The sequence below is a fragment of the Meleagris gallopavo genome, chromosome 7, assembly GCF_905368555.1.
Source record: "Meleagris gallopavo chromosome 7, MGAL_WU_HG_1.1, whole genome shotgun sequence".
Lineage (NCBI taxonomy): Eukaryota > Metazoa > Chordata > Aves > Galliformes > Phasianidae > Meleagris > Meleagris gallopavo.
In genome coordinates, this window is record NC_139410.1 from 27,917,240 (window position 1) to 27,928,085 (window position 10,846).

At 44.7% G+C, this 10,846-nt stretch overlaps 1 protein-coding gene across 1 annotated transcript; it reads right to left on the bottom strand.

Annotated features, from left to right (window-relative positions):
• Window positions 1-7,107: 7,107 nt before the first annotated feature.
• DBI (diazepam binding inhibitor, acyl-CoA binding protein) lies at window positions 7,108-10,663 on the bottom strand. The gene is made up of 4 exons (XM_003207687.5): window positions 10,508-10,663; window positions 10,308-10,425; window positions 8,804-8,866; window positions 7,108-7,406 (listed from the first exon to the last, which is right to left on the bottom strand). Exons 1-4 carry the CDS (start codon window positions 10,514-10,516, stop codon window positions 7,333-7,335), a joined length of 264 nt encoding a protein of 87 aa, XP_003207735.1. The 5' UTR covers window positions 10,517-10,663; the 3' UTR covers window positions 7,108-7,332.
• Window positions 10,664-10,846: the final 183 nt, after the last annotated feature.

Below are 10,846 nucleotides of genomic sequence, written 5' to 3' on the forward strand. Positions count from 1 at the left end.
TGAGCAGACAGAAAGTTACGTGCCGTGCTGGTTCAGCAGGGAAAAGGACGGGCTGGGGGCGGCATCTGTGCAAACGCAAAGTCAGTTTCAAGTCCTGCCTTTAATTTGGTTTCCCCCAAATACAAACTGCAAACCAGAAATTGCAATGCAATTAACACTGGGATATAATTTGTCCTTTCGGATTCGCTCTTTGCAGAAGTTGCCAAAAGGAAGACGCAGATAATAGTGGTGTGTTAATTAGTTACCAGCAGTGTCTCTACGTTGCTGAGCCGGAGATTCCTGCTGGTAGAGATGTGGGATTTATAAACCTGCCGGAACCGTGCATCTTTCTCACACAGAACAAATTTCCCCTTGGAACAAAGGGAACCAATTCTACTTTCTGCCTTTTCCAGATAAAACATCATGGCTGCTCAAAAGACAGATTGTGGGAAAACGTCTCGGGACAATTATTTTGGAAAGCTCTGTATGAAAAGTACAATAACAAGAGATCTATGCCTAAAAAGGAAAAATAAGAAATTGATATTTTTGCCTGCAGAGATGTTAACTACATCACAACAGTATGGCAAACGACCTTTAAAACTCTTCCAATGTGTTTTTGTTGCAGCTGTGTTAATTCACTTGGGCTTGGGACAGTGCCAGTTTCATTATTCTGTTTATAAAGTCCCATTTCTCCATTGTTTGAGTGGGTATTTCACATCCTCTCCCTGGAGAGAAAATTTTCAGGGAAACGTGTTCATAAATAATGGAAATTACCAGAGCTCACTGTAAAGCATGGGACTAGCTTCATCTGGCTCCATTAGAATCACAGAATCACAGAATCACAGAATTGTAGGGGTTGGAAGGGACCTCTAGAGATCATCGAGACCAACCCCCCTGCCAAAGCAGGTTCCCTACACCAGGTCGCACAGGTAGGCGTCCAGGCGAGACTTGAATATCTCCAGAGAAGGAGACTCCACAACCTCCCTGGGCAGCCTGTTCCAGTGCTCCGTCACCCTCACTGTAAAGAAGTTTTTACGCACATTCGTGCAAAACTTCCTATGCTGCAGTCTGTTTCCCCTCGTCCTGTCTCCACGTTCCAATGAAAAGAGACTGGCCTCACCGCTATGGCCGCCACACCTCAGATATTTATAAACCTGGATCAGGTCCCCTCTCAGTCGTCTTTTCTCAAGGCTAAACAGACCCAGTTCACTTAGCCTTTCTTCATAGGGGAGATGCTCCAGGCCCTTCATCATCTTTGTGGCCCTCCGCTGGACTCTTTCCAAGAGATCCCTGTCTTTTTTGTACTGGGGAGCCCAGAACTGGACACAGTACTCCAGATGAGGCCTTACCAGGGCAGAGTAGAGGGGGAGGATCACCTCCCTCGACCTGCTGGACACACTCTTCTTAATGCACCCCAGAATGCCATTGGCCTTTTTGGCCACGAGGGCACACTGCTGGCTCATGGCCAACCTGTCGTCCACCAGGACGCCCAGGTCCCTCTCTGCAGAGCTCCTCTCCAGCAGCTCATCCCCCAGCCTGTATTGGTGCATGCAATTATTCCTCCCTAGGTGTAAGACCCTACACTTGCTTGTGTTGAACCTCATCCGGTTTCTTACTGCCCAGCTCTCCAGCCTGTCCAGGTCTCGCTGAATGGCAGCACAGCCTTCAGGCGTGTCAGCCAATCCTCCCAACTTCGTATCATCAGCAAACTTGCTGAGGGTGGCCACTATACCCTCATCAAGGTCATTGATGAAGATGTTGAACAAGACCGGACCCAGCACAGACCCCTGGGGGACACCACTGGTCACAGGTCTCCAGCCAGACTCTGCACCACCAACGACGACCCTCTGCGCTCTGCCAGTCAATTAGCTTAATAACTTCAACATCGAAGAGCCTTCTCCAGCTTTTTTCCTGCAGAAGAACAAAGAACATACACTGCAGCTCAAAATTACTTCTAAGATTTCACTTGTCTGTTAAAAATTCTTTCCATTTATGTCTTTATAACTCTTGAGGTGACAAGTGACCTGGCTGGGAATTTCTATCTTTGTTTCTACCAGATGGCTATCTCAAGGTGAGCTCCCAGCCAGAACCTGAGCAGATCTTGGAGACAAACTGATCCTCGGCACTTCGTGGGCTGACCCTTTGGGAGATGTTAATTAAGGCTGTACGAAGGACAAGATGGTTTCCTTCACATCTGCCCAAAAATGTGAACATAGGCAGTTTTATGAGGAGGAAGAAGCTGTCTTGCCTCATTGTGTTTTTGTTTTGTTTTGTTTTTTCTTTTTTTTTTTCCTTCCAGTAGATAGAAAACACAAGCTTGAGAAGCTGTGTCCAGCTCAGGCTGGGTTCAACCCCAAGCCAGCTTCTGGAAAGGGGTAACAAGTCAGCTAGTTGCTGGCAGGAAGTTCTCGAGTCTGGCAGCTTCAGGGAACTCAGCAGTTATACTCAGCAAAACGTGCCCCAGGCGATGGATGTAACAGAAGGGGGTTTGGGGCTGTACCAGGGCCCTACAGCTCACACCAACCCCTTGTCACAAATGCTTCAGCTCACGGTTTTCCTCACATGGCTGCAAATCCCTGCAGCTGACAGGGCAGCCCTCACACGCACAGGGATGTAGTGAAGCGTGTAAAGAGGAGATGGCTCCTGGGCCAGATGGTTTCGCTTTGCCTCTTGGCTGCACGCCTCCCTGCTGCCAACGTCCTTACTGCACACACCCGGCCGGGGGCATCATGCATTGCCAATATCCCGCTGCAGAGCTTTGGGATCGTTCATCCAAATGATGCAGCAGCTGTTCAGGTTCTCATAACTTGTAGAAAAATGTTGTTAATGTGCTGCCTGTCACAGCGACTCCCAGATCCCTCCCAGACTAAATCTAGCTAAAAGTAAGAGGAGATACTTTAAAGAGGACAGACTTAAAGGAGTACATTTTGCATTCTGGAACAAAAAAGTTTTTCTCGTTTTCATTGGTTATTGGACCTACTGTAGCATTGCACTACAGAGACTCAACATCGAGGCTCAGCTCTTTGTGGGTACCTCCACCAAGAACTCGCTGGCTTAGGACACATTGCAAAACTCAATTCACTGCAGCTACATACTCAAAGTTATAAATACCAAGTACATTGAAGTAGTGGGCATACGTTTCTGATTCAGAGCTCAATTCAGAAGAGCAGCGTGCCTTCTCCTCCCAGCACTCCTATGTGGGGAAACACCAAGTCTTGCATTCTTGGGTGGAGATGAGCGAGGTGTCTCTGGCTATGGCAGCTAAGCAATGTCATTTTGATGCTTGTCAGGGTGTGGAATCCCCTGCCCAAGGCAGTCCAGACTTGCAAACAGAAAACATGTGTGACTTAGAATCCAATGGGCAGAGATTATACAACATCCCAATTTGTCAGGACTTTGGGCTCTACTTCACGACAATAAGGAACTTCTCACTACAGTGGCAGTAGTTGGAGCTACAATAATCTTTGCTAACACAAGGACTATTGCAGAAGGGAGCTGCTGAGCCACCGATTCCATGTTCAGGCTGTTTTTCATATCACTGCTTTCAGAGACTTACTGAGCTCGAGGCATTTGGACCAGAGGTACCAGGAGTGCAAGGTGTCTTCAAGTCTTCAGATATTCATCATCTCCTCAGGCCCATGCTTATTGACCACATTGTACTTTTCAACAGCTTCTCGGTTTTTCTGAACAGTCTCAAGTATTGGAAGGTTTGCAAACAGAGGCAGGACACACTGAAATTTTCAAAACACCTCTGTACACTGTCACGTACTCTTGATAGAGCAAAGGATTGTTCTAAAACTGGATGGCAACATGGTTGTAAGAGATGAATCAGTTCTACCGAGTGGCAAGAGGGCCAGACCTTGACAAATAAATGTACAAGCACTGGGAACAAACAAACATCCTGAAGCCACAGACAGAAAAGGAAATGAAAACTAAAATACTACTGCAATGACACTCCACACAAAGGCTCTATGTTACTATTCTAGAAAACCACCCATGTTGTGTTTTGGTTTTGACAGATATGCACCTTCCAGTGGAAATATAAGCTCATTTTGTAAAGGAGACAGACTCGCACCTAGGATGGAGAGACATTGTTTGCTCTTTAAGTCAACAGCTGAATACTAGTTAATCTATAGAGCACTTATCTGAGTCTAAAGGTTCTTATACTTGTGAATGAGAGGGGAAACAACAACAACAAAAAAAAAAAACAAAAACCAGACGGTCTTCCTTTGCTGTATTTCTGTTCTATCAACTTCTACCCTTCCTAGTTTATTACTGGACTCTTTCAAACATGCTGTGTCTATGTGATATCAACTCATCTTAGTTCACAGCACTGACAACTTGCAAGACAGAGTAACTTCTGGAATTAGCTGTGGCATTCAGAAACATATCCAAGCCTTCCATTAATAATCAATCCCACCAGCATGCACTGCACAGCTCAGATGCTCACTCACTTCAAACTGGGATTGCCCAGTATTGCCAGCTCTGGGCATTCTGTAGATGGATGCCTATATTTTAAACAGCAAACACAACTGTCATTTATTTTTAGCAAGCACTATCATCAGGGTCAAATAAGTTGAAAGGTTAAAACAGTGGTATTAGGAAACACAGTCACTCCAGATTAGGACTGGAGAATTTTGATAGAAAGATGGTCACATTCTGCAGTTCCCCTCAGACTGCCTTTTAATCAAATAGGAAACAGCTTCTCAGTATGGAACAAATTGTTATGGTCCTAATGCAACATAATGATAGGGATTTGTTAGAGCTACAGAAGGAGGATTGCACCTTCAAGTTTTTGGTAAGAGAAAGCAAAACCCATGAGAAAAAAAAACAATGTGGAAAACAAACATCCCCCTTACAGTTTCTTTGATTGCACTGGGTACCAGTCTATGCAAGAACTAACAGTGTAAGTGCAATAGACAGAAGTCTTATCACACATGCAAGTTAGCATTTATTACTGCCTTATCCAAAGTCCAGATTCCGTTCTGCACGCACTGCAAACTCAGCAAAGCAGATCTGAGAGCATGTATGCCAGCTGGCCTCTGACCTGTGGCGTGTTAGGCTTGTTCCAGAGCATGTCTTTTCCTTCCACAAACACAGCAAGGATTGGGGTGTTGCTGTCCTCTCTTTCATCTAACACAGATGAAATAGCAGCAACTCCCTTAATGGGTGTCAGAACAACCTCCTGTTTTGCAGCACTGCCCAGAAACATCTGCTCCTCCAAGCATGTCTTATTTCAGGCAGAGCAGTGATTCTGAAGTTATCTTTTGGTTTGAGACTTGCTGCTGCTTCTCTTTCAATATCAAGGGCTATATTCCTTTACAGTTATCTATTTTTACCACTGTTTTAGTTTAATAAAAGCAATTACCTCTACCTACAAATTTGCCTTCAGATGTTCTGAGACCACTCTCTTCCTGTGGCACTGCTACTGCCAAGGCATTATATTTCATTCCCCCCCACCAGCATCCACTATGCAGCCTGTAAGTCAGCAATATATTCAGAACAGCCACACAGCCCACACGTTTACAAGACATTCACCCTGCTGCCAAACCACGAGCACCTCGATTGAGTTCACAGCCTTTTTCAAGCTGTAGCATCCACGAACAATGCAGCATTCCTGGAGAGAGAGCGCCTGCAGGAGGTCAGCTCACAAACAACACTCAGCGCTTCATTCAGTCATGATTTCTCCAGTTAAAAGCCACGCAATCAGTATTTGAGTGGCTGCTTCTCATCCCAATACTGCTTACAGTCATCAGTACCTTCCACCTCTTATTGCAGAGCTCTTGCTTCTGTAAATCAGACTCTGCAGCTTCTGAGTTGTACAGCTGATTACCAATGGGCAGACTAGACATGAAGACCACTGATGTTACTGTCCTCAAAACTCAGGTGTTTCTGAAAAATCAAATCCTAGTTTTGATAGAAAGCATGTTAGCAAAGCATGTTCATGTACATAAGCTTCCAGCAAATGAGCAGAAGTGGAAGCATTTGCCATTGTGAGTTGCATTCTGCTACAAGCTGGCAGAATCTTCCACTGCTAGCCAGTGTGACAAAATACAGCTGCAAAACAGAGCCTGCTGTGAAATTCAGGGTTGGCAAGGAGCTAAGAATCTCTTCTGCTCAATGTCTGCTCTTACCTGTGTTCTACAAGGTGAATATTGCACTTATGTCAAGTAACTAACAGAGGATGCAAGAGGAAGTTAAAACCTCCAAATGTTTATAACCACTTACCCAGGGAAAAAAAAAAAAAGCAAACCAACAACAGGAATTCAAGTGAGTGATCCTCAGGAGAACAGAGAACAAACCCAGTCGCTTTCCTGAATGTGCTATGATTTCAAATCTTCATCCATTCTGATGTTATTCAGGACAGCAGCAATTAGTGTGCCTTATTCCTGTACAAGGTGGAGACTTCATTCTTACATGCCCTATGTTGAGGTGGTTCAGTGTCACATTTTAAGCTCCCTTTCTGGCAGCTGCACCCACACCACATCATGCTATGCAGACAGACTAGCTAAGGAGCTATATCAGATTGTTACAACTATGGGCTTTGTAGACTTTTGCTGATTTTCAAGTTTTTCATGAAGAGCCATGTAAGTGTTAAACCAGTGATTCACCCTTCACTGTAGCTGCAGTACATGGCAACACTAATGCTCTGTATCTACAGTGGTAAGGCATAGGGAACATCAACAGCTCATCTGTCTGCAGAACAGAGGACGCTTTGTGTTCAGATCCTGAGAATCTGCCATATCTAACACCGCTGTTCAGAGATAATATCTCCAAGAAGCATTGTATGGAAGATCATTTGGCAGTTGTTGAATCAATCTGAACACCTCAGGCAACAACGACCAAGCACCGTGTTCTAAGCATACAAAGCATTAGACACAGCCTCAGTGATCATCTCTGTGCTCCAGTTTTTGTCAATTCCAATTTATCCACAAGAAATTCCCAAAGCAGCACCTGACATCACCGGTTTGGTTTGGATACAAGTGAAACAGATTACTAAGGCCCCCTGGCGGCACGACTGGAGAGGTGAGCACTAACCACTGCTTTAACCTTAGAGTTTAAAAGTTGTGACACAGCCACTCGTGAGTGAGCTCAGAATAATTCCTACGGGATGACCATCACAACAGCTAAAGTATCAAATGCACTTTAATGAGTTCCAGATTATTTTGTTCTCAAAATTCAAATGGTGTCAGTACATTACGCAGGTATGTGACCTCCCCCTGAACTACAGGCATCACGAGAACAGGCTACAGTATACTTCATATTTAAAACCATCATCATCATAAATCAGTTTTCCACAGTATTAGAAATAAGGCATGTTTCAGATGTGCAAACAGCTGTTCTATCCAGTCCTCAGATACCATATTTGCCCTTTAGCTCTTCCACTTTTGCTACATAAGCTTTCATTGCATCTTCTTTGGACATTCCTGAAAGACAAACAGAAGAAGCAGTCAGAATACATACAGTGGCTCAACAAAATGCCCTGAGGCAGCTTTCCTTTGAGCAGGTGGACACAAATGCAGAGACAACTGAAGCCTGGTGACATCAGTGTCTCACCTTCATCAGCTCAGAGTTTGATTCACAACAGCTGCTCTTCCTGTTCCTCTTCTCTGCAAGATTCATGAGCCTGCTCATCTACAAATACATCCATGCTATATTCATCACTGTTTATTTGCCTGATCAGACAGTTTTAATGCTCCCTTATGCACTCTTCCATTGACTACTCAGAGACAGATCTTTGAACATTTTTTTCAGTTTTGACTCTCTTCTATATGGATGTTGCTGATTTACATATGCGTTCTCAAGATATTATTAAAAGGAACAACTTTCTGACATGTTACATACTGCAGTGCATCTGTTTTGCCTTTCTCTCAGCTAGAATCACTGCCAAGTTCTCCACATTCAATAAAACATTTCCCTACTGTAGCTGGACAGAAGAAACATGATCAGCAATAGAATAACTCCCTCAGCAGGCATCTTTTTCAGTATCTCAGCCTGTACCTGTACAATAACATTACATAATAGATCCCTGAGCCTTTGTTAAAGTACCTTCCACAAGGGTAGAGCCACTCAGTTCTGAGTTTGGAATTAAAATAGTCTTCAGCATTAGGATACTATTTATATGCAAGTCACAGCTCCCTGCTATACTACTTCACAGCATAGTAACACAAAGCAGAGAAGCTTAATAGGGTCACTTGGCTATGAATCCAGTATCAAAGTTTTGAACAAAATTGCTCAACAGTCATGAGAAAACAGCGTTTCACAGCAAAGCTGTATTTGTATGGACAACTACTAAACAATGGTTTAACTCTATTAACTCAGTTCCCATTTACTGTAGGAAAGCTATTCAAATAACTCAGACTGCATTTAGATGTATGCTGGCTGGTTGGTTATAACACTAGAAAAACCTCATTTTCATAGCTTAGACTACTTGTTATGCTCCTCAGCAAATATCCCAGATATTCCGATTAGAAAAACTCTAGAAGAAAAAAGAACAACTGGAAGGAACTAGAGGAGCAGATCACTGTGAGGTACTGCTAGACAGGAACTCAGAAAGGAGATTTAAGTTTCTGCTGCTGCTACAGTTTGCCTTTGTGTAACATTTTCAGTCAGCTAGGCAATTTATATCTTAATTCTTTTTCTGATAGACAGCCTACATTTTTCAGAACTATTTCTCCCTTGCAAAGAGTAAGAATTATGATTTTACACTCCTAAAGCTCTTACAAAGCAACACCATTTGATTTCTTGCTGAACCACACGTGGTTTTCTGAGTGGTTTCCCTTAGTTTTATTTATTCACTTTCAATTTTTAAGTGGACACTTACCTTTCAATGCATTCCAGGCATCCCACTTTGCTTTGCCTTTGAAGTCAAGCATACCAGGGCGATCTAGGAGAAAGGATAAGCAGCACAATTAGTTTGTGTGGTCTGACTGTACACAATTCTGACTCTTTTCCTGAAGGCTATTTAGGTCTTAATGATGATAAAATACTCTGCTTCACCTTAGCAGCTACCCCTTCCTAACCTGCAGCCAGACACCCACATGCTACTGGTAGCAATAGAAAAGCTCTCTGTCGGATTCCCTTATGATAGCAGCATTTGAACAGAAGAGCATCAAATGGGGCACTTTTTGAAAAGAATACTGCAGCATAAAAACAAGCTGATTAAAGAACATCAGCGCTAAAGTGAAGTAGAAATGTCCTAAGGTCATGAAATGCCCAAAGTCAAGAAATCAAAAGCCAGTAATATACAGCTTAGAACATCTTATCATCAAGTTAAAGGTATGTTTCTAACGAAGTACTTCCTTTGTTCTGTCATCCTATGAGTATAGGCATTGAATTCTGACTCACTTCATTACAAGCCACACTGTAGCCAGAGAACAGGGTTAGGTGTGGATGCGTATATGATCAGTCTTCATTTGATATCTATTCTGTTTTTATTTCCTTTGTCTCAATAAATACAGTTCCTGGGATTATCAATTAAACAGGACTGGTAAGTAGCCTAACCATTAGCTACAGTGGTCCTTTTGTGCTGCACACAGAAATAGCTGGCAGCTGTACTTCTCTTCAGCACAAAAACCTATTAGCTTACTCTTACTCAGATTGCTTTCCCAGCCAACTCAGCTATTGCTTTGCTGCGATGCAACCACTTACAGACTTGTTGGTACATTAACAGCTCTACAGCACCACTTCACTTCGGTAAACAAAAACACTGAGCTCCAACCATGCAAAAAAGATTACATCCTGAAATCAAGCTCAGTTCTTTCACCCCCCAGTGCTGTCTGTCACAGGGGGAATAAACAACTACACACACCCACACTTATGATTTCCAGTACATTTCCTTGCCTGCTCTGGATTCAATCAACACTCAGAAACCTTTGGAAACAAGGAGCTCAGGAGGCCAGAGCTCCAACCAAACACCCCTCTTCTTCCTAGCTCTGGTTTCTCAAGTGCTACACAAGGTCACTAGAGACAGGGTTCATTCTAAACGCTGGTCACAGTCTAAGCTTTAGTGGCATCACAAGCAGCAGCAGGGATTTGGCACAACCCTTCTGCAGAAGTATTTCTGCTGCAGTTCTTCCATGACATTTGATTGCAGCTTGATATTTGACTGCAGTTTTTCTAAGTGTTCTTCCTTGTGTACACATCCCGTGTTATTTTCCCGCTTCAGTTTACCAGTACTACTTTTAGCACTCTAGTTTATTACTCCTCCTTCTACACTCCTAGTGTCGTGCTGCCCACGCCTGGCTAAACGTGCTCACACTAAGCAGTATCCCTGCCCTCAGCAGCCCTTCACTGACGGAGGTGCCCAGCAATTCCTCAGCACGTACCCGTGTTCACGTCGCCCACCGTGGCCTGCTTGTAGTGGCTGTACACGTCGAGCATCTCCTGGTCCGTAGGCTGCGACTTGAGCTGCTTCACCTCCTCAGCTGCCTTCTGGAACGCGGCCTGGGGGAAAAACGCCCCATAGCAGGACGTGAGTCAGCACCGAGAAGGGGATAAAGGACGCCCACCCCGCGGCCGCCCCTACCTCAGACATGGCGACGAGCCCCTAACGCCGCGCGCCGCAACTCTGCCGCACCGCCCCGGACTCTCTGCCGCCTCAACCCTCGCCACTGAGCCCGCTGGCCAATCCCGGCGTCGCGGCTAACACCGCACCAATCGGCGCTCGCATGGGGCGGGGAAAATCGGGCAAAGGGCCAATGGAAAAGCAATGCCGCATGGGAGAGCTTTGGGGAGTCCGCCTACCTCGGCACGGGGCTTGGACATTGCCCGACAACGAGGCGGCCAGGATTGAGGGGCGGGGACGGGGCGCCTCGCAGCCAATCCTGCGGCTGGATTTGTTCAGGATCTGTATCACCCGTCGGAT